The 24886-nt window shown below is 43.4% G+C and overlaps 1 protein-coding gene and 1 long non-coding RNA gene across 3 annotated transcripts in view; one reads left to right on the top strand and one right to left on the bottom strand.

The window, feature by feature from the left end:
• Positions 1 to 3129: 3129 nt before the first annotated feature.
• The window catches only part of SLC25A47 (solute carrier family 25 member 47), a 101410-nt gene continuing 79653 nt past the window's right edge, over positions 3130 to 24886 (bottom strand). Inside the window, exons 5-7 of one of the 2 annotated variants that reach the window (XM_069208327.1) lie at positions 19622 to 19895; positions 7423 to 7495; positions 3130 to 4112 (exon numbers count right to left, since the gene is read on the bottom strand). In XM_069208327.1, the coding sequence (XP_069064428.1) occupies positions 3728 to 4112; positions 7423 to 7495; positions 19622 to 19895 (732 nt within the window). In that variant the 3' untranslated portion in view covers positions 3130 to 3727. The remainder of the gene's footprint in view (positions 4113 to 7422; positions 7496 to 19621; positions 19896 to 24886) is intronic. The other variant, XM_069208328.1, reaches the window with a different exon arrangement.
• LOC138260137 (uncharacterized) overlaps positions 21709 to 24886 on the top strand; it is a 34431-nt gene continuing 31253 nt past the window's right edge. Inside the window, exon 1 of the long non-coding RNA XR_011198814.1 lies at positions 21709 to 21783. This is a non-coding gene — a long non-coding RNA (uncharacterized lncRNA). The remainder of the gene's footprint in view (positions 21784 to 24886) is intronic.

The following is a 24886-nucleotide window of genomic DNA, read 5'->3' as shown; positions in this document are numbered from 1 at the left end:
CCAGGGTCCAGCAACCTCTGAAGCCTCAGAGGACTACCCTGCATCTAGAAGGACCAAGAAATCCCGAGGACAGCGGCTCTGTTCACCAAAGACTGCAACTTTGCAACAAAGAAGCAACTTTGAAAGAACACACTTTTCCCGCCGGAAGCGTGAGACTTTGCACTCTGCACCCGACGCCCCCGGCTCGACTTGTGGAGAACAAACACCACAGGGAGGACTCCCCGGCGACTACGAGACCGTGAGTAGCCAGAGTTGACGCCCCCTGGGCCCCCACAGCGACGGCTGCAGAGGGAATCCCGAGGCTCCCCCTGACCGCGACTGCCTGCTTCAAAGACCCGACGCCTGGTAAAGACACTGCACCCGCAGCCCCCAGGACCTGAAGGATCCAACCTCCAGTGCAGGAGCGACCCCCAGGTGGCCCTCTCCTTTGCCCAGGTGGTGGCTACCCCGAGGAGCCCCCCCCCTTGCCTGCCTGCATCGCTGAAGAGACCCCTTGGTCTCCCATTGGTGTCTATTGCGAACCCGACGCCTGTTTGCACACTGCACCCGTGCTGCTGAGGGTGTACTTTTTGTGTGGACTTGTGTCCCCCCCCGGTGCCCTACAAAACCCCCCTGGTCTGCCCTCTGAAGACGCGGGTACTTACCTGCTGGCAGACTGGAACCGGGGCACCCCCTTCTCCATTGAAGCCTATGTGTTTTGGGCACCACTTTGACCTCTGCACCTGACTGGCCCTGAGCTGCTGGTGTGGTAACTTTGGGGTTGCTCTGAACCCCCAACGATGGGCTACTTTGGACCCAAACTTGAACCCCGTAGGTGGTTTACTTACCTGCAAAAACTAACAAACACCTACCTCCACCAGGAACTGTTGAAAATTGCACTGTCTAGTTTTAAAATAGCTATATGTCCTTTATGTGAAAACTGTATATGCTATTTTGCTAATTCAAAGTTCCTACATGAAATACCTTTCATTTTAAGTATTACTTGTAAATCTTGAACCTGTGGTTCTTAAAATAAACTAAGAAAATATATTTTTCTATACAAAAACCTATTGGCCTGGAATTGTCTGAGTGTGTGTTCCTCATTTATTGCCTGTGTATGTACAACAAATGCTTAACACTACTCCTCTGATAAGCCTACTGCTCGACCACACTACCAAAAAATAGAGCATTAGAATTATCTCTTTTTGCCACTATCTTACCTCTAAGGGGAATCCTTGGACTCTGTGCATGCTATTTCTTACTTTGAAATAGTACATACAGAGCCAACTTCCTACAGTCATGCCCAGTGGTTATTTTGGAAAACAATAAGTGCAGGAGACCAGAGTGTTTTCTTAGGGACCACTACTGGCACTAACAAAGGGCAGGTTGGCAAATGCCAAGCCTCCTAGATTTGTCCCCACCTCATGTCTCTTTTTCCAAAACCCTACACTTTGTCTCTTTATCTGACTCTCGGGTTCTCTTTTATCCCAACTTTCTCCCTTTCTCACCGTTTTGGTAATTTTTTATTTGTCTTTTTTTTTCCCCCCCCTCCCCTCCCTTTCCTGTCTTCTCTCTCTTCCTCACTTGTGGCCAAAGCCTCATGATGAAAACAAAGGCTCTCAAAAGAGTGCGGGTGCCCACCACTGGGAACTACTAGCACAAATTAACCCCTTGTCCTGATGCCCCACCCCTCTCTCATCTATGGTAGTAGATAGCATATCGCACTCTGCACATCTTCATAGATGGAACATGCCAAGCTGTTCCCATGGGGAAACATCCTGAACAACTAGGTCTAAACCACTACTTGCCTGAACCACTGCTGCTAAACAACTAAAAAGTCTCTACAACTAAGTACTGAACAACTACTGTCTAAACAACAATTGTGCCTGAATAACAATGGCCTCAACAACTAATTTTAAGGTAAGGTTTTCTTTTGGGTTTTTATGGTTTATTATTTGTTTAGAATATATATATATATATATATATATTAGTTGTTCAGGCAATTGTTATTCAGGCACAATTGTTGTTTAGACAGTAGTTGTTCAGTACTTAGTTGTAGAAACTTTTTAGTTGTTTAGGAGTAGTGGTTTAGGCTATAGTTGTTTAGGACCTAGTTGTTCTGTCACATATTCGTTCCCATGTGCATTAGCTATACAGACAGTCATTGAAGTAAACCAGAGTAGAATGCCATTGCATAGGCCCAACTGTGGCGCAGAGAAGATTAAGTCGATTCAACATAAGCTCCAATATCCTGTAGTAAGAACAAAGACCAGGTGATTTGAATTTTGCAATCGGGTAATAAAAGCAAAAATCAGTGTTTAGTAGTACACTTTATTGCCCAACCTTCAATCCCACTGGCATGTTATAAATACATATATCATGGGTTTTGAAAATGAAATAGCGCAGCACAATAAGGTACGCTGTAGCAGCATTTACACATGTCTAAGAAATGCAAACTAGAAAGAACATTAAATGGTTCATGAAGAAAGGCATAACCAAATAAAGTAAAATGACGTGGATAAACATTAGCCTTGCTCCTGCGGTTGTAAGCAGTGGAGAAAATCCTGTCCAAACACAGCACAACAAATAGGCTTATACCGACCATTCAGTTGCTGTTCTCTACGACACTGTCAGACATCGTTGGCCTACGGTGCACTGCAAATACCCCTATTTAGCCAACACCGAGGCGCTGGAACTTAAGATGCAAGGGGTGCTGGGGCTCCCCCATAAAACTTGGAGGGGTTTAGATAAGGAATAAACACTAAAGGGTATATTTAATCATTTTCTCCTGACAGCATTTGTTGTTTTTTCAAAGACAGCTTGTTGCAACCCCCCAAATTTGCCTTTAAAGCGTGGATACTCAAAGTACGGCCAGCGGCCTCATGCGGCCCCTCTGCCCTTTACATGCGGCCCCTTGGGCAACAGGAGCACTGGGCAGCTTTTTGCTCGACTCCGCACTAACAATAAAAATATTAAATAGACACACAATCATTTATTTCAAACTTAATTGGTGTTAAAGAAAGGCAGTAACTAGGGACTCCTTCACTTAACTTTAGAAATGCCTTCATTTTTAAAGACATAAGCATAAGTGTAAAACTAAGACAGTCTCTTCAAAATTAAAAAAAGTGTATTTAGTTAACATGTAGAGCCTTTACGCCTTAATACAATTAATTTTATTGGTGCATTGAGATGTATTCATTTAAAAGTGATAGTTTTCAAACATAAATTTGGAAACATTAATTCTTCCTCTTTCCCTGAGAACACCACCAACAGTAAATTAAAGAGGCAAGTCACTTGGTATGTGCACTTTATGGGTGGCCTTGGTTCCTATCATACATAAACAACATCATAGTTTATTAAATCAAACATAGAAGCAGGTATTGTGCATTGCACACCATGAATCATATATATCCAAGTCCTCTGAAATGTGATAATGCAGAAAAAGGAGGGAAAGTGAGATTAAACAATTGCCTAGGATCACACAATTTGGAAAAGTGGGTAAGCCGGGATTAATTCCAGGTTTTCTGGTTTCCCATTGTTTATTTCAGCCACTAGATGTATATCCTTTGCTTTTCCTACACCTACCTTGCCACCAATCCCCCCCCCCCCGGCCACCCCCACCCGACTGCCACTGCCCTGGCATCAATGCGGCCCCCAGGCACATCACAAACCAAACTTTTTGGCCCCTGGGAAAATGTTTGTGAGTACCCATGCTTTAAAGCGTGGCCTTACTGGCCAACGCCAGAGCTCAAAAAATTGTCCCAGCACCACTGAGCAACCACCCTATTTCCTGACACCCACACAGTTGCGTTGCAAACAAGTGATGAGTTTTTTTATTTGTACAACACATTTCTATGTCGCTAATTGTTTTGTCAGCTTCAGTATCACTTCGTATGTGAAAAATACCACCATGTTTACAGGGAAGGCACGCAGGCAATTGAGCCCCAGCCCCTTGAAGAGCACCTTGAGGCCCTCCTGTTTGACGCTTTTCGTGATACAGTGAAGAACTCCGCGATACTTCTGCTGGCCCAGGCCATCCACCTGCAGACGTGCCTTGATAACATCCATGGGAGTGACTAAGGTCCATGCCAACATTCCAGCACACCCACCAGAAAGGAGAACGCCCACTGTTTCTGCAAGAATACAAACATAGCCGCGTCAATCAGGTGACTGCTGCAAGAAAAAACAAGCATTTGCAATGCAACGGGTCTCGCATTTGATCGAGTTAGAGCTATTAGCGTTGTAAATTCCTAGCTGGACTTTTCTTGCCACATAAATTGAAAATGAAAAGTAAAACAGTTGACATAAAGCGCCTTGGCCTTCACGAGCATGAGCTCAAAGGAGAGAGACAAAAATAAAAAGACCGCTCACAGTCAAATGCTTCGGCAATAGTGATGTAACGGGGACAGTCTGCAAGGTGGTTACAAAACTGCCCCAAGGAGGGACAAATGTAAAGCATTTACCAATGAAGATAAAGGATTTTTGAAAGGCAAGCCCACGAACGAGTGAAAGTGATGGGTGTGCGGTGGGCATGGTTAAAAGCCCACAATACTTACAACAGGTCAAAGCACTTGTGCGCTCGACCTAAAAACTGCGGAATAACTACACAATTTATGAAGCCAATACATACACTTGCACTTGTGAGCTTTATCAAAGTTATAACGGAACGCCCTAGATTCAGCCACAAGGTGGCAGAAGAGCACAAGCATGTCAGAATACTAAGGCCTTCTGCTTACCAGAAGGGGTGGAACCTGGACTGGCAAGAATGCACACTGTCTTATCTAGGTTTCAGGCAAGGCCAATGGAACTATGCGGCAGGAAAGGAATGCATTATGCTGCAAGGCTGACTAAAATATGTGGACTAATGTGTCACAGTTTGGTATGGAACTACTTCCTTATGTTGTTATTTTTAACCATGTTAACACCGCCTTTTTGAAGGTTTCACCTCACTATTATCACTTTAACACCCAAATGCAGCAATAAATGTATTTGGACTGTTCTGATTCTTAACGTGCAAGAGAGAAGAGAGGTGTTCACCAATTTACTGCGATGAGCATTTAACACTCTATATAAAACACTACATGTTATATTTTGCACATTTCACAGCCTGCACGCGGGCCATTATAACCAGTTACCACCAGGCCATGAAGCAAAAACAGAAGCTGGGTGTATTTTCACTGCTGACTTCAAAGTTAAAACTTCAGTTTCACAATAATGACTGCCATGTTAGCAAAACAAACCCATTTTACGAACATTTTAGTGACATCGTGGCCAGAGTGGTAGTCAGCAGGACTCCGCCAGCTATTCAAATGCCATAACGAGGATCCAGGGTCACTGAATCATCCATCCCTCGTGTGCCCATGTGCCATGTGCATACACTAACAGATGTGGGCAAGTGGCGCCTTGGAACGTTCATTGTGTGCTGTGCCATAGTCGAGGTGCCCGTCAGAAAGTAGAATCTCTTTGACCCCACAACTGGGAGGACTAAAAAACCTCACTGCAGGGGCAATCGGCAGTTTATTTTGTCAGAATGTTCTGGCTCAGGGCAAGTGTGAAGAATGGACTGTAGGAGACCCTGCTGCACCGTCCCCACACTCAGCAGTCAGCTCCTGTCTCTCCAGCACGTGGCCAAGACACGAACCAAGAAATGCGCTGTAAGTCAGTGCATGAAATTATGCTAACGCTGGCCTTTAAATAGCACGCAATACAAATGTACTCCAAAGCACGTATTAATAAGTGCTATTTATCTCATTAGTACCCCTTAAACAAATAAAAGAAAGAAATACAGATTTAAAACCTCTAATAAGTCAAGCTGGGGCCTTGCACATTACATTGAAATGTCTGCAGCAAGTGCATAACCCAGTGACCTGTCTTATGATGGCTGTAACTTGTTACACAAGGACTTCTGCAACAACATCATTAACCACTGAACCTGCAGCTTAATTACAGGCACCATAACCTTTTAAACTGTTATGATTATTCATATTGATAAATCAGCAGATTACACTAGCTTTCTGCAGCAAGTAAAATAACCCACTAAGTTACTGTACAGTGTGGTCTGTGTCAACAAAAACGAATACAAGAGAAGCATTACTACCGTGTCCCCTTTTTAACAATTTCTTTGGGGCGCCATTTGGAAAAGCAATGATGCTTCCTGCTACCAGGATACTGGGGGACTGCCGGGCTTCCACCCCTCAGTACTCGGCCCTTTCTCATTTCTGCTGTCAGCACTAACTTGAAGTTTCTGGAGCACGTTTTCTGTTTTCAATTGCATTTAATATGTTAAATTCTGAAAAAATAAGCTTTCAGGAACGTGAAGCCTTTTCAAATGCACTATTGTTAACAGGGCGTAGACCTTGCCTGAAATAACTGCAGCAGGAGGGGGGATGACTTCAGGAGCGAAAGGGATGAGGAAGGCAGAGAAAACAAGGGGTCTCGCGTTTGCTCGAGTTACAGCTATTCCCGTTTTGAACTCCTAACCAGACTTTTCTTGCCACATAAACTGAAAAGTAAAACAGTTTCGCAGAAGCGAGCCCACGGCCCCAATGAAGCGTGACGGAGACACACAAAAGGAAACAGAATTTCGCTTGCAGTGAAACCTATTGGCAAAAGTGCAATTATCCATGCAACAGCAAAAGTGCAGTTAGTCATGTAAGGGGGTCGATGTCATGCAAAGCACACGACTACTGCCCTGCGAGATCGCGCTGCCTGCGAAATAAAGAGAAATAGTCCAGAAACTAGAAGGAAAACATGGAGCCTCGTAAGTTTTCAGTAGTTGGTCAGTGTGCTCGAGGAGGACTAAACACCGAAAAGGCCTGAGTATGCATGCCTTCCACTAATGAAATGAAGCAAATTGTAAAAGTCAAGCCCATGAATCAACCAAACTGATGGGCATAACATGGGCATGGTTACAAGCCCGTAGAGAGATAACAACAGGGACAGAGCGTTTTTTGCTCGACCCTAAACAGACCTAACAAGAATCTATAGCATGTTTCAAATCCAATTAGAACCATTATATAGGACATTGATGAGATTGGTTGTACTCACATTTTGACCTTATCTTTCATGTTTACTGCTTCCAGCCAATCAGCTTTCATGGCTTACACAGAAAACGTCATACATGAGAACCCTGTCTGACAACTGTGCAAGTGCTCAGAATTTGTTTATTTAAAAATAAACTGTGTAGCCAAAGTTGTTGGTTATGCCGAAACTATTGATATTTCAATATCCTACTTAGTTCTCCTGAGCCTGGAGACAAGTTGCTCTCACGCAAAGTAACATAGATGTATTTTTTTACCTCCCTTATTTGTCAACACCATGGCAAGACACTCATGATACATTTTGCTAAAAGAAATTGAAAACTTGAGTTGGAACATTACCTGGTGGAAAGCATTGAAATATGGCTCAAGCTGTTAGGCACAAAGATATTGCCCGGTTACTTACGTGTAAACCTCATTATTCTTTGTCCCTGTTGTCTTCGTCACAGTCGTTAATTTTGAGCTGGACTTCACGTCAGCTAGGAGAGAAAAAACGGAATTGGAAGCTGGCCTTCACGACCAACCTGAACAATCTTATAAAATAACTAGTCCTGCAACCATGCTTTGTTTTAAATCAGTGCATTAAAATAAAATAGATTATGCGAAAAAATACTTCATTTAACATATTTTCACCATTACCTCTATTATTCTTCCAATGTGGTAGTTTTTAACAAAAGTTTGAGTTGAAGCCCAATTGGGTGCTCAACAAATTTAAGACAGGGGAATCCCTTAACCTCTGCCCTGGAGGCTGTCACCCCTCTAGTAGATCTCTCATCAGATAGATTGGCGTTAGTCTGAGAATATGCCAAAGCAATAGTTGATCTGATTCATCTATTCAACTTAATACTGGATGCTTTTTTACCCTAGTTAACGCCACAAAACGTCACCCAAAATGTTCTGATTTTCTAACACCTCAGATGTTTAGAGGTACATCTCAAGCTCTCTGTTAGTATCCAATACAGGAGAAAGTTCCACTTTGGAGGATAGAGAAGGAAACATGCAGGCAGAAATACTTCCTGCTCTCCTGCTCCCTATTTATCTTGGAAGCCACCCTAGGGAGAAAAGCCTGATAATGTTAAATCAAAACTCCATCCTCCAGAATCTTTCAATAAGGAAGTACACACAGCAATGCAGAGAGTTCACCTATCCTTACTGAAGTGATCCGTACTAGAAACGCCACCTTTAAAGAGAAGTACTTTAAATCAAGGGGAAAAAAGACGTTCAAAGGGCACTCCTGCAAAGCCTTAAAGACCAAGGGTACATCCACAGGTGCAACATCGGGTCTAGAGGTAGGTCGTGAATTAGAAAAAATTGTCTCTACTAAATCAAAATCCTTGCTTAAAACAGATTAAGGTTCTGTAAATGCTGTGATGGCTGCCCCTTCAGCCCTTAAGGTTGTGACAGTGAACTTCTTCTAAAATCCATTAAATAAAAATGATAGAATATCAGTGATTTCACACTGTACGCTGACAGAAATCTAGAGGAACCTAATTCCTGAAAACAATACTCCAGTGTTTGTCATAAACTCCAGTGTTTGTCATAATATTTCAGAGTAGAGTGGCGTCTGGAACCCTGAATGATATTCGTTGAATGTTCTGCCGCCCCTGTCTTCTGAATCCCAACACTCAACTCCCAGTCCGATAGGGCCGTGAACTCCCCCACTTTAGCAGCTACAGCAGCGGTGGAGTTTTCATGGGCCTCTTCTATCTGCAAAAGTTCATAATTAATACTACAAGAAAGAAAAAAAAGGATAATTTGATAGACAATGAAAATAAGGGTGGATGACTGGATAAATGTGTGGGTGGAAGGATGGCTGAGAGAGCGTGAAAGGATGGATGGATGAGTGGGTGAAAGGATGGATGGGTAAGTGGGTGAAAAATTGGGTACGTGAGAGTATGAATGGGTGAGTGAAAGGATGGATGGAAATGTCGGTGAAAGGATGGGTGAATAAGCGGGTGAGAGGATGGGAGGATGAAAGGCTGAAAAAGTCAATGGAAATCTGACAGGATGGATGGATGGTTGTGTGAAAGGAATTGAAAATCTGAGAATATGGATGGTTGGATGGGTAAAAAGGAGGGCAGAGTAAATGGAAATCTGAGAAGATGAACGAGTGGGTGAAATGATGGAACATTACATTGAAATCTTAGTGGCTGGATGGACAAGTGGGTGAAAGGATGACACAGTAAATGGAAATCTGAGAGAATAAATGGATGAATGGATGGTGGACTAAATGGAAATATGGATGGATGGATGACAAAATAAACAAATATCTGAAAGGATGAATGAATGGATAGATGGAAGGATGGACAAAAAGATCAATTGAAAGGCTTTATTGACGGATAGGTAAGTCAGATAATGGATGTGTGTGTGGATGGGTATATGGATGCATGCATGGATGATGGATGAGTAAGTTGATGAATGGAATATCCAATAGATGGATGGAATGGTGAAAGATAGAATGATGAATGGATGATAGAATGTAAAGGTGAAACCGTGGCTATGAGCGGGCAGATGGAAGGATGAAAGGATGAATGGATACATTCCTGGATGGAAGAACAAAGGAGCTCCTATATGGGGGGGGTCGGGCTCAATTGCATTGCTTCCTTGGTGCCATCAGAGCTTTGGGTAATTTAGGGGCATATTTATGCTCTGTTTGCGCCGAATGTGCATCAAAAATTTTGACGAACATTCAGCGCAAACCTAACACCATATTTATACTCTGACGCCCGACCTCGCGAACGTCAAAATCCCTCCATGTGCGTCATTTTATGGATGCAGGAAACCACCTGGCGTTAATGACATGCAAGGTAGGCGTTACAGTCCAAAAAATGACTGTAAGGCCTGTGCGCCTTTTTTATACTTCTGCGTCATTTTGATGCACAGGTGTGGGCGGGCCTTAAAAAACGGAGCCGTTTTTTAACGCCTGGGTGAGGGCAGGCATTAAGGGACCTTTGGGCTCACTTCCATGGTCTCTGACTATGGAAGCAGTCCAGAGGTGCCCTTCCCTGCCCCTAGGGACACCCCCTGCCACCCTCGCCCACCCCTGGAGGACACCCATGGATGTCAGTAACAGGTAAGTTGAGGTAAGTATATATATATATTTTTTAAGTGGCATAGGGGGGCCTAACTTGGGCCCCCCTAAATGCCACTGTGCCCAATGGCCATGCCCAGGGGACAACAGTCCCCTGGGCATGGCCATTGGGCAAGGGGGCATGACTCCTGTCTTTGCTAAGACAGGAGCCTTAATTTTCTGGTTACTCCTTTGGAGACACCCCACTGATCTGAGAGGACAGGGAGACAATGAGATTCTCCAGGGAAGAAGAACAGATAGGGATATAAGGAGGGGGAACCAGAAGCAACGGGGACAAAAAGGCATTATCACTGTGGCCTCTGCTGCTTCCCTCTGTACCCTTGTAAGAAGGTGAGGGATGAGTGGATTCAGTGGGAATGCATAATGCAGTCGAGGAGGCCAAGGTGAAGACAGCGATCTACTCCCAAAGCTTCTGCATCCCGGTACAGAGAGAAGAACTTTGGTAACTGAGTGTTCTCTCTGGTGGTAAAGAGATCTAGGAAAGGTTCCTGGAACCTCTGGCATATATGGGAATACACAAGTAGGTGAGAAAAAGATCATGGAAAGATAAGGAGACTCTGCTTAGTCTGTCCGCTACTACATTCTCCTCTCCCCTGATGTGAGTTGCCTTCAGGGATAGAAGATGACTTTCTGCCCAACCTCCAATTTTCAATGCTACTAGACTAATAGATGCAGATTACATTCCCCTGTCTGTTCATATGTGAGTCTGCTGTTGTGTTGTCTGACAATCACAGGAAAATTTAGTATGTCCATCCTGAAACACAGCATTGCTTGAAGGACAGCAGGTAGCTCCTTCTAGTTCAAAGTTTTCTTCTTATGAATTGTTGACCATCTTTTGTGAGCCCCCTTCATTCCCAGCAGTGCTTCCCAAACTCTAGGTCTGGCATCCATCGTAAATACTACCTCTGGAGACAACTGAAGGGGAAACACCTTGCTCAGCGAATTCTATTTTAGCCACCATTGTAGCTGCTTTCTGATCTGGTCTGTTACATGGATATTTTCTCAATACGAAGAAGATGGTCTACAATATATTGCCAGATGGGTTAGAAGAGGCTTCATATCAAGTCTTGACCAGCGGATCAGAAACACACAAGAAGTAATGTGTCTCTGAACAGTTTGGGATAACAGGGATATGAGCATTGTTCTTAGTCTCAATGCTCTCTCCTCTGGAAGAAAAACCATGCCCATAGCTGTCCTGAAATGGGGTCTGGTGAAAATCGTGTTCTGAGACAGGTCCATTTGCACTTCTCCAGGTCGATTAATAGATAGTGATTAATAGACCGGACAGCCTTAGGGTGGTCATCCCCAAATGTTTTGCCTGCATCCCTCTACTTTTCTGACATTGCTTTTGCTGGTTGTAGGACTCTGCACACTTTACCACTGCTGACCAGTGCTAAAGTGCATATGCTCTCTCCCTTAAGCATGGTAACATTGGTTCATTCCCGATTGGCATATTTGATTTGCTTGTAAGTCCTTAGTAAAGTGCACTACATGTGGCTAGGGCCTGCAAATTAAATGCTACTAGTCGGCCTGCAGCACCGATTGTGCCACCCACCTAAGTAGCCCCTTAACCACGTCTCAGGCCTGCCATTGTAAGGCCTGTGTGTCCAGTTTTACTGCCACTTCGACTTGGCATTTAAAAGTACTTGCCAAGCTCTAAACTCCCCTTTTTGCCATATATGTCACCCCTAAGGTAGGCCCAAGGTAACCCATAGGGCAGGTGCTATGTAACTAAAAGGCAGGACATGTACATGTGTTTTTTATATGTCCTGTCAGTGGAAAACTTCTAAATTTGTGTTCCATTAATGTGAGGCCTGCTCCTTTCATAGGATAGCATTAGGACTACCCTCATATACTGTTTAAGTGATAGAGTCTGATCAGAAAGGGGTAACCAGGTCATATTTATTATGGCCAGAATGGTACTGGAAAATCCTGCTTATTGGTGAGTTTGGATTTTATATTACTATTTTAGAAATGCCACTTTTAGAAAGAGAGCATTTCTCTGCTCTTAAAATCCTTCTGTGCCTTACAGCCTGTCTCCAATCGATGCCTGGGCTGGGATGGTTGACAGCTCCCTTGCGCATTTCACCCAGACAACCACAAACACAGAACATTCAGTCACACCTGCACTCATCTGCATACTGAAAGGGTCTGCCTGGGCTGGAAGGGTGGAGGGCCTGACACTTATATTTCAAAGGCTAGTGGCCTGCCCTCACACAGTGGACTGACAAACCCATACTGGGACCTTGGCAGACAGACCTGTACTGAAAGGGGAACTTGTGCACTTCAAAACCACTCTTTGAAGTCTCCCCCACTTCAAAGGCATTTTAGGTATATAAACTGGGTCCCTGACACCACCAACTGAGACACTTTTGGACCTGAACCTACAACCTGTCAAGAGGAACTGCCTGACTTCCTAAAGGTGTCATCTGCACTACTTTGCTGAGAAGGACTGCTGCCCTGCTGCCCTCTGACTGTGCTGAGAAGTGCTCTCCAAGGGCTTGGATTGAGCATGCCTCCTATTTTCTGAAGTCTCAGGGCCAAAAAGACTTCAACTCTTCAGGAAACTCCTTGTGCGCTGAAAATCGAAGCACAGCCTACTGGAAACGACGCACAGCCATTTTGCAACTGAGAAATCACCGCACAGCCGAGCCAGAACATTGCAACCCGACTTCCAGAGTGAAGATTCGACTGCCTTGCGACTGGAAATTCGACACACAGCCCTACCGGATCGACGTACAGCCGAACCGGAACAACGCAGCCGAGTAGTAAATCGATGCAGCACCTGCCGTGCGGCAGAAAATTAGATGCATCGCCACACCGGATCAGCGCAGTGCCTTTGACTTCTTCCTGCACGCCCAGCATTTCACCACATCATCCCTGTGCTTCAAAAAGATCACAGCATCGCAGTGAGGAACCAAGACTGGGTGCCGAAAATACACGCTAAGCCCCTTGCAGCGTGGAAAGAAACAATGCATCGTCTGTGCCGTGTCGGAAAATCCGACGCACACATTATTTTTCCACACGTCTCCTCTGCGGTCTCTGTGTGTGTTATTTTTTATGCAAACCAGGTACTTTGCGTAATCAAGAGGGAACTGTTGATTTCTAAGATTTAAGACTTTTTAATCATTGGTCATTGCGCTGCTCAAAGGATTGCATATCACCAAATCTGTTTGCAGGTGTCTGTCTCTGTGGGAAGGAGATTGTGCACTCCTGAAGTGACAAAGCAGTGAGGCGAAATGTGACATTCACAGATTGGTTTTCCAAAGCAGAACTCCTGCTCGAAGGCGCACACATGGGCAGTCCTTGTTAGCATCTCACTAGCCCTCCTTAAATCATGCCACAAAAATCCTAATTTTGTGATTGGCTGCATCCCTTGGAGGCAGGAGGAGTGAGGGCTAGACAAAAAGTAAGGTTTTCTGTTCAGTTTTATTTTGCATATGGCCAGCTCCCTAACCCGTATGTCTCACTCCTCTTGGTATTTTCCCTGCTATTCCTTTCCATGACTTAATTAGTGATAATTTGCTCTTCTTTCAAAGCCATGCTTCCATAATAAATTAACAACTGGACCGATGAATTAATTAATGAACAAATTCAGCTATGAATAATGTTTATGGGGTGACTGCGCACTGAATTACCCGAAGGTGTGTCGGGTAGTAAAAGTGCAGCATGTTCCGAAAAGATGAGATTTGTATTTTATGGGTGATTTCAATGCAGGTCGTCATCGAGGAGGGCGTCGTGCCTAAGTGGTCCATAACTAAACGATGTTCCCAGCTCCCATATAGTTTTTCAGTGGACATATATTGCAAAGGAAAACATCTGCCACCTTCGCTTAAATACATCCTTGAGAAAGAAAAAAAAATGCTCAGCCACGGATAGGGAAAATAACCGATGCACCAACAGACTACGTGGAATGTTTCTTTCAGGGTCGCTGAAATGGTGAATGGGGACAATTTATCAGCAACCAATCTTTCTGCATTGTCCTGGGCCCTTTGAAAACTGGAGCAAAACAAATTATTTTTGTTTCATGGGTGGACCAGTGCTGCTGCTTCCTTCAGGCTGCCCAAAAGAGTCTGACTTATGTGTCATTTAGAGAGAAAGAGATAAATTGAAATGCAGCTTTCTAAGCCCTGCATCTGTGAGCCTTATGAAGTGACACTTTGATTTACAGATGTGTGCTGGCTCTTACACAGTGTGCATGCTGGCGTGCACCAACGTCCTTCATGCTGGGTAAAGGCATCAGGACACCTGGAGCTCAGCTGACACCTGCAGCACGTTGACATCACTAGTTGACTTTTCTACAATATTACCTCCTTATCAGGCAGAGGAGTTCCACCTCAATAGAGCCACGCTCCTTAATTTAAAAATTTAGAAAAAAGACATTCAGACTCCACGGCTGCAGATCGAATCTTTTTTTTAAATCTCACTTCTAGCCCATGATCCCCCTCTTTTCCCCAGCACTTCCTGTAATATCCAAGCTAAACAGCAGGAAAATCCTATGTGAAGAGGGAGGGAAGTAGGGCTGGTTTAAGGGAGAATGGCACTCAGGGTAATGAAGATTTCTGGTGAGTAATCAGGCCATTACAAGTGACCAGGTGCCCAATTCACAAACCTATGTATTTGTAATCATGTGTACATCCTACACCTAGGTGTAATTCTCCACGTTTTTGGTGTTCATCATTTCTGAGTAAAGGTTTATACCTAAATGCAGACTGACGGGTCTCCACCACCTCCTAAAAAAGTGTATGAGTGTAAAGCTACTACTAGAAACTCTTTGGCTGTTGGTGGAAGTCTCCGGTACAGATCTCTCTATAGTAAAGTATAGGGATATTTAATTAATGTATTATTTTAAACAATATTTAAACATGGTTGAATGTATAATATACATGGAAAATAATGGAAAATATTTTATAGTAATGTGGAACTAAAAAGATAAAATGTTACTGCACATTAACTCAAAATAGTTTGTATTAAATAATAAAATAATTTAAATATAACATTTTAATAGATAAATATTAATTTTTCAACACAAATTCAAAAATACCTATCCCTCCTAACATTTTTATTCTCGTTTCATTTTTAATGCATTTTCAAATTTAGTCAGAACACATGAAAAACAACAATCACAAAAAAGCATAGGGTCCCTGCCTCCTTGCGCTGAACAATACAATACATAAATGCCCAACCTATTATCCTTCATTCTCCTCCTTGTCAGTGTGTGCACCCCAGGCTTGCTTTGGTCGGAGGTCTCCCATGATATCAAATATGATTTAAAAGGAGCCCAAATGTCTTTCTGTTGGGACGCCACCTGTAATAGGCAGACCAGGCCTGTCTGATGGAGAAAGAAGCTTGTTTCAAAAGTCCAGACTTTTTTGAGCGACTCCCTAAATTTGTCATGCCATGTGAAACAGCTTTTCTGCTCGCACACGGGGATGTGGTTGTGGTAAGGGATCCTGCAACGGGTCTGGCCAAAGCGGGCGCATCAGCAGAAACTCAAATAACATCTCCAGAAGGACTAGAAAGCAAGATTGCAAACTCCAAAGTTGAGTCACTAGAATCAGTTCTTCTGCTTGTCCAGCTGCTTGAGCCATTATCCTGGATATCATTATGAAAGGGGGGAAACGCATAGTGCAGATCCCCAAAGCAATCCTGGAAGAATGTGTCTGTGGAGACCGCTAAAGGATCAGGCTTCCAACTGAAAAATTGCTCCAGTTGAATGTTGAGCCTGGAGGCCAAAAGGTCTAGTTTGCAGGGGCCCCATAGCTGAAGCCTCAAATGAGATTGACCAGCAATCCCCTTTGCTTATTCTGATCTAACCTTTCCAACTGACACCAGTGTTTTAACATGGCCACATCCATGTCACAAAACATCCCTATGATTGGTGGAGTACCCTTTGGCTCTAAACAGCCTCCCGTCATCTTCAAACGGCCTGGAAGGAGTGAGTCACACCAGAGTACTCTGCTTCAAAATTTTTTATTGCAGGCAAGAAGAATTGATGGGGCTTATTTACAAGTGCCTAGTGCCACTGGAGTGTCACTTTCAGCGATGCTCCGGTGGTGCTGTGCACTTTTCCACATTTACAAGGCGGCGCTAAGCCACTTAGGGGCATATTTATACTCTGTTTGCGCCGGAATTGCGTCGTTTTTTTTTACGCAATTCCGACGCAAAACTAACTCCATATTTATACTTTGGCATTAGACGCGTCTAGCGCCAAAGTCCATGGAGTTTGCGTCATTTTTTAGCGTGGACACCTACTTTGCGTTAATGATATGCAAGGTAGGTGTTCCCCTCTAAAAAATTGACTCCGAGGCATGTGCGCCGTATTTACACTCCCGGGCAAAATTCACGCCCGGGAGTGGGCGGGTCAAAAAAAATTACGTACGGCCGCTTTTGCGCCGTTTTTTAGTGCCTGGAAAAGGCAGCCGTTAAGGGACCTGTGGGCTCGGAAGGAGCCCAGAGGTGCCCTCCCATGCCCCCAGGGACACCCCCTGTCACCCTTGCCCACCCCAGGAGGACACCCAAGGCTGGAGGGACCCATCCCAGGGACATTAAGGTAAGTTCCGGTAAGTATTTTTTTTTAAATATGGCCATTGGGCAAGGGGGCATGACTCCTGTCTTTGCTAAGACAGGAGTCATTTCTATGGGGGTTGGGAGTCGAAAAAAATGGCGCAAATCGGGTTGAGGCGAAAAATTTGCCTCAGCCTGACTTGCCCCATTTTTTGGCGCCCAAGCTCCATATCCCCCTACTCCGGCGCTGCCTGGTGTACGTTGTTTTTTTTCACGCACACCAGGCAGCGCCGGCGGCTAACGCCGGCTAACGTAATTGATTAAATACGGCGCCCGCATGGCGCTTCAGAATGGCGTTAGCTGGCGCTAATTTTTTTGACGCAAAACTGCGTTAGCGCAGTTTTGCATCAAAAAGTATAAATATGGCCCTTAGTGTGCTTAACACCATGTGTTGTAACAGTGGACACAAGGTGTCCAAGAGCGAACCCTGGTCTCAGTGAAGGGAGTCTTATTAGTCTCTGGTTGTTTTAATGGATACCTGCATACATACGTACAAATGTGGAAGATGCAAATTACCACACACTCTTGCATATGCTAAACTTGTTAGGAAAAGGCTAATTTCTGCCCTTTGTTGGTCAGACTAAGGTCAATTGTGATGCCCGTACATTTGCAGTGCCAGGAAAGAAGCACAGTATATTCCTAAAATAATAAAGTGCTAAGATGGCAGAGGGGCTAGGAGGTGCTCTATGGTGCTCCTTAAGGCACATGAACATTCAGTGGCCTCTTCTTTCTAGCCAGATCAGTCATCCTAAATAAAAACTGTCTGGATTGTTGAGGCCCAATTTACACAGCAAAGACCATTTACTCTTCTCGCAGCACTGGCTTCAAAAACTATCTGGAGTGCATCACTTACTCAGCTTCAGAGCATCCCACCTGCTTCTACGGATACAGCATTCCAACCATTGTGTTACAGATATTACCAGTGTACAAATGGTAGCATCTGGCAGAGGACCCCATCCTTACGCTCTTCAGATGTACCCTGACTGGTGAGTGATGGATTGATGCTACCTGTCAATCAGACCTAGGCCCTGATATCAAGTTTGTCAAAATCCAGATGCCTTTTATCCCACCAGATGGGGTACGTATTAATCAAGTGCGATAAACAGCACCTATGACAACTTTTGGGGTAATAAAATGCAGATTTTGGTGTGTACCACTTTAAAATTTGCAAGGTATAGTATACTTCTCTTGTTAAATTTCACCAGGTTTAACCCGTGGGAATATAATAAAAAATGAGATATTTAAGGTACCCAGTAATTATCAGATATGTTAAATACCACTGACTCAGAATTCTCATCCCCTTGCGAACAGAGGTATACACAGAGATCAAAAAGGCCCTGCCACCTTGTAGTCATGGCCTTAGTCAGTGGAAAACATACTTTAATGTAAGAGACACAAGGTGTCAAGCACAGCCTGCAGTCTCTGATATCCCATAATGTGCCCAACAACTCGTACGGGTGCCTGAGACCGGAAAATGTCAACAGCCTCTGAATTTAGGTTGTTAGATTTCCTGCACTGCTACAACCAGTCCAGACCCCACTTCCGGTTAGCAATGCGGGTCCCAATATAGCCTGGCAATCAATGGAAGCTGTGCAGCATGCGTTGTATGATGTGTTGCCATAGTCGACAGTGGGTACCATAGGCCACCAGCTCATACTCAGTGAACTTTGCCATTACACACCAGACATGGTGAGACTGCATGGTGTGGTGCATAAAGGTGTCACTATCTTTAGCCGAAATACTTAGCAATGACCAGCAGACCATACGACTGCCTAGAATCTAAGAACATTACCCTGCCATGTGGCTGACCAAACCTACAATCTCAGAGTCAACATAGACGCACGCCTTCTTGAGCACAATGGACTAGACCCCAAAGTTTTAGCCTTCAGTGAACCCAGCTGAGACGCTGGATGATGGTTCCACATCTTGATGTACAACCATAGTAATCCCGACATTTTTAACTACTAAAGCAGTGGAAGGGGTGCCACTGGTGTGTGGAGCAGCCCATGTGGAGAGGATGAAGAAGGTTAAAAACAGTGAGAAGGAGGGGGAATCCATCTTGGCCATTCCTCTCTCACCAGTGCTAAACCTGGCGTGACTGCATTCCCAGCTGGAGCTAAAGCCTCGTTTTCACCTGGGAACCATTTTGTTGTAGAATAGTAAATCACTGCTTGATCACATGAGCTCTCAAAGCACACAGCTTAATGTCCCTGTAGCCAGCCCGAAAAACGCTCTAATAGAAACTCAACAAACAATACAAGAGCGTGACTGAAGTTTCCCAGGCAGAATTATGACATTAACAAATGTCAATAATACAAAAATAACACTGACTACAGAGTTTTAAAAAACACATTAATCTAAGAGAGAAAACTACATTAGGGCGGTTACAGAATGTCGGTTTAAATGCGATTTAACAACACTGATAATGATTAAACTGTTTGCAAACACAAAAACGACATGAGAATATGTTTAGAACCAGCCCGTATCCAAAGAAGAAGAAGATGGCTACTTAACAGTGATCCACAACATATACCAGCACTGTACATAGTAAAAGAAACATGTATGTTAGGTCACTTGAGAGGAGGAATATTCTCGATTCCGCTGGTACAAGAGCTGGACAAACTGGTATTAGAAGAGATGCAGGAATACCACAATCCCCGCATTTTCCATCTGACCTCATCACCCATCAGAAGCTAGGGAAATGCCCAGGTAGGACAGGCCGATAATGTGCCACAATCGGGTGCCCCAATATTACCCTCATTTCTAATGCCCCCTCAAGGGTCTGACTAGGAATCCATCGGTATCCCCACATCGAGAATTTAATCACACCTGTAGTACCTGTAAGTCCAGCTGCAAGACACTGGCCCAGTATTGCCAACCCTCTTGTAACGCGCGCCTTAGCATTACAGTAATAGTGATAGTAAACGTGATAACGAGATGTTCATACCAGATTTGTTCTGTCCAGCTGGCACGAGCCATTCTCGCAACACCGCATAAGAGAGGAAATAGGTTGCAAATGAGGGACAATCCCTGCACATCAACGCAGCGCAGCCTTTGTAGAGTCCAAGGAAGCCTTCTTCTCGTACTATTGTCATCAGGCAGTGTACCGGTCCGTGATACTTGGGTCCGGAGACAAGAGACGCGCTCTGTACCGAATGGTGAGGGTGCATCTGTGTCTGCAGTCGAACTTTGGCCACGTCAGCAGGTGAGGTCACCACAACCTAGCGACAAAGTTAAAAGAGTAGCTCATTCACCATCATATCATTCGCTGTGAATCCATCTCAAACGACATCTTTATAGAATATCTTAATCATGCATTATTTTTAGTCACCCTATCTGCATATGGTGATATCACCGGTTAAATCTTTTTGGACGACATTTGTGCTACAAATGTCATGCTGCTCATGTCAATACACAGGAACAATAAACAAAACAGTCATTTTGTTTGCTTTAAAGCACATAATCAGGCTGAAATTGTACTTGGAACAGTTAAACCTCCAGGTGACAACTGTCAATTATGATATATAATCTGCTTATTGACACAGCAAGCACGTATTCAGAAGAAAGTTAACTGAGTGTCCCCTTTGGCTGGAATGACATTCACAACGACCTTTAAATACAAGTTGTTACAGAGGAGCATAGTTTGGTTGCACCCTTCTTGTATGCATGCTGGCGGGTATTGATGTAAACAGAAGACTAGAGCTGCTTCCCATTGTGAGTGTAAAACTTTAGGTCTAGTTTCATCACGCCCCACTGTTATGTAAAATCAATTGCAAACCAAATAAATATATAGAAGGAATAAATTGCTCTTCGATAGCATACACTATAAAACGAATCAGTCTAGCTTCTGTCATGTTTCAGCAAACAAGGGAAGAGATGATAAGGGAGATAAAGTGAGCTTTTCAGGGTGACACAGTTTGGAGGTTTGGGATTCAGTCCAAGATCTCCTGCACCAAAGACTGCAGAAAGTGCGTGTGAATAAAGTGTAAAATACAAGGGAATCAATGAAACAGGAATAATCTAGGACTGAAAGAGCCAGACATGAATGGCTGGTTCTTTTTACCTCTGCACCATATCTCATGTCTGATCAAACGCCTATAGTTCCAATGCCCAAAGCAACCAAGTCTATAATGTACTCCCAAAGCGAAGTCAGGTTTACACACACAAACATATGCGCCCACAGACCCATGTGCACATTCACACCCTCCACACAGATGCACACACACTCAAAAACGCGCACACACACTACAGCAATAGTCAATGACGAGTAACAGTGGAGAAAGGTCTACGGTTTCAAATTAAGAACAGCACGCCACCCGCCCCCTTCAAGGGCTCAAGGGCATGGACACCTGTCAGTCAACCCATGCCCATGCGTCAGACAAAACATGAAAAGCTAGTTTCTCCCATGAGCCTCGAGCTTTAACCTGAAACCTCCCACCTCCAGGCACTTTCCGATGAAGCCTGGTTCAGTGAGGTGTTGCGGCAGGTGATTGCGGCAGGTACACGGTGTCCTTGTACTCAGCTGGGGCACAGCACACTGTCTGTCAGACTGACTGTATGTGAACGGGAAGAAATAAGTGAGGAAAATATTCATTTCCTGAATGGTCGTCTGGGAAAGTGTCCGGTCCTGAACGGAATCTTTACCACAGCTTGCTATCCGTGTTCACTCTTATTAAACGGGAGCCTGGACATGGAATCCTTATATACTTATCTCAGAAAAGCTCGCCTTATCTGTTAACATACAAGTCCTTATCTTTGAATCTTTATTTGACATATTAAGCGCTTCGGGAAGGAGCTGCTCAACAATTATATGCGCTAGCTTAATGAAGATGAAACGTAACAACTAGGGGGGAGTCAGGAGGAAGGGCAGCAAGCAGGTCGTCCTTAATGAGGAAGCAATACGAATGAAGAGTGGACGTTGCTCTCATACTTCTGCATGTCAGTACTCAGAAACAAATACACACGAATGATCAAAATACTCATATCACAGAGGGGCGGGGGGAGGCGTGATATTTAAAATCAGAACTCACTTTGCAAAAAAGAGGTGAGGACGCGACCGAGCCTGCTCACAGACAGAGGCACGGAGAACGAGCGGAGGCGGAGACAAAAGTAGGTGAGCGCCAAAAGAGACGATGGGGTTGAAGACCGGGGAGAGCAAAGGTAGGAGGATCAAGAAGAGAGCAGCAATAGTGCAGGAATGAGATAAAAAAAAAGAAATGAGAAGGGTTCTAGAGACCTGGAAAGTTGAAACAGGGCGAGTTTACCAAATATTATTTAGTTAGACTCTGAAGGGTTATGTGGCATTGGAGGTGTGATCACAGAATGAGAGGGAAGAATAAATCACAACAACCACGTTGTGAGCAGCAAGGCAAAGAGACAAAGTAAGACAGTGCCCCAAGCAGGCCAGAGCAGATGAATGGTGAGGATACAGGAAAGAACTCCATTTTGATTTTAAAGAAGTTGGAGGGAAGTGAGGCAGGGCCTACCATGATTTAATGGTGGGCAAACCGGAGTAGACTTGAAAAAATACAAATGCTTCAAAGTCTGGGAAGTTTCAGAAATAATTTCAAACTGAATTATATCCAGGCACTAAATAAGATCAGCCAACGGGATGCTCTCAGAGTGTGAGCTGAGGAAAAATGAAGATAGGTGGGTCTTCAGAATTTTTAGAGATGCTCAAATTTCATTAAAAATAATGAAAATGTGATCATCCCCAGAAGGCCAACAGCAGAAAGTTATCCAACTACTCTAGAAAACAACTTAAAAGAAGGAATAACCAGCACAGTATGAGGAGCATATATGAAGATCAGTAACCACCAACATAAATGCATATTATTTTCATTCTGACAACGCCTAGTTGCAAATTATTTTTGCTAGAATTTTCACCTAATTTGCTAATGTGACAAGACTGAACATACCCAAATTGCTAGTGATTCATTAATGTTTTCTCGTGATGGGCTACAATTTGTAACTTAATAATGGAATTCCTCAAATTATTAGACTTACTAGGCAGTGGTTCACAGATTCAGCATATCACCCCCTTATACATTAACATTGCATGTGGCTAACACCATTCAGCACACAAAAAAGAATTGATTAGTGTTGTAAAGGTTGAGTTCAGTAATCTTAAAAAAATCATTTTGCTTGTTAATACATCTTGCCCATAAGGGTTTGCTTCTGTTAAATATCTTGCATTCTTTTCTCTCTATATCGCTTCAGTAAGCAAAATCCTGCTGCACAGTCACCAACTACTTTGTGTGCATGTCCTCTAATATGTTAAAGAACATTCATAAATAAAATAGCCAATAGGGATAAACATTAGAGACTCCTGCCCCAAGTCCCCATCACCAGTAATGGTATACCTGCCTCACACCCAAACTAGCTTCTGAACATACACATAACACTACTATCCAAAACACTCCCTTCTTGTGATTGCCAAAACATATGTTTTTGTTGCTTTTCTTAACAGAGATTCATGAGAAGCATCCCTGCCGCATAATCTCTCGTTTCCACACCATGTACTCACCACCATCTGCTCGCCATTTTGGAAAATAGCTACTTTGTATGTATGCTGATTTTGCCTTCTTATAGCGAAAATTTCTGATCTCTTCTTTTGTCACCTACCCACCTTAGCATAAGAATTATTTAACATTACTTGCATCATATAACAAGTAGTTTAGAAAAAGCTCTTTCTTTCATTCATCTTTAAACTTATTGGTGCTATAATAACAGAAATGATCCAAAAGAGGCAAGTTATTTTCATAAATTATTTTACACCGAACTTCGCTTCTAGCCCTTGCAATGTGTATGGGGCTAATTAACTTTTATTTAATACCGCGATGCCCCTTTTCAGGTGAAATGTCGAAAAGTTTTCATTCAAATAAAAATGAGACAATATTGAAATCCACCATTACTCGCACATTACTTGGAGCAAGGGCACTGCCAGAGGGTCCTAGAGAACTTCATGTAAGCTGGCATGTAGGATCATAACGATTAATATTAAAGAGGTAACTGTAGATACAATTCACCCTACTGGTGATTATCTTAATGATCATGTGTTATACTAAACAACTAGCTTGGTGCATCCTTCAAAAACTTTCAGTGGGGATCTACGACTAAATTGTTTAGTTATTTCTCCAATATGCTGAATGGTTGCAAAAGCATATTATTGTACTCATTGGAACAAATATATGAATTCCTTCTTTCCCATGAAAGCAATGTTTGGCCCGTAGATAGAACATACAAAGCACATCATGCTGTCGTAGAATTCGTGTGTCTTAATTATGACATGGAACATAAGCCAGTGTGAGGTCCCATATCCTGAGAAGTTTATCACACCTGATTTCTATTTTGTGTTTCCATCTGTTTGATGTTTGACAAACTAATTTAACAATCTCAAGAAGCCTTGCATCCATAGGAATGTCAAAAGCCTGTTTTCATCAACTACCCTACAAACAGTCCATGGCCAACTTTTTAGTCCTTTCTCCTCATAATCACATCATTCAAAGTCTGGCAGTCAAAAAGTGATGGGATTGGCCTACATAGCAAGAGAGCTCAGTTCACTTCATCAATCATATTGTCCTTGGTTTCCTTACTTGCCAGCATTTGCAGAGCATTCAAATTTCTTTTTTCCTTTTTTTTGTTTAAATCTGTTTATTGCTTTTGAGTTTTTTTACAATTACAGAAATGCCAAGAACACAGTGTACAATAACAGTATCAGTTAACAGTCTGCATTACTAGTTCTTAATACAATGGCTTAGGGCATTTCACATAGTACCCGTGGAATTTGCTTAAGAGAAACAGGCGGGAAATACACATACAGTACACAAATATGAGTACAGCAACACCTATAATAGAGATCAGCAAGTGAAGGCATACGTTGCTCATAAGAGACAATATCGTGCAATGTCACATATATATAGTGGTGGAGTCCACCCAGGGACAACTAGAACCTATGAAAAGAAAATAATAATATTAACTGTCATAGTAGCCCTACCTTCAGAACCCATCTCTTAATCAAACAGCACAAATCCTCTGGTTACTAGATTGGTGTCTGTCAAATCCCAACATCGGAGGTGATTCCAGGTGGGGACATGTGGTCTCTGCTGTAGGCATGGCAGGCCAGTCAGGACAGGAGGTAGTGCATCTCATTTCTCCCCACCAGCCCCCTCATTGCAGTCATATGGGCATTTCGCAGCCGAAAACGTCAGGT

Source organism: Pleurodeles waltl, chromosome 9, assembly GCF_031143425.1.
Source record: "Pleurodeles waltl isolate 20211129_DDA chromosome 9, aPleWal1.hap1.20221129, whole genome shotgun sequence".
Lineage (NCBI taxonomy): Eukaryota > Metazoa > Chordata > Amphibia > Caudata > Salamandridae > Pleurodeles > Pleurodeles waltl.
The sequence above is the reverse complement of the archived record's forward strand: the minus strand, read 5'-3'. Positions and strand labels throughout refer to the sequence as shown.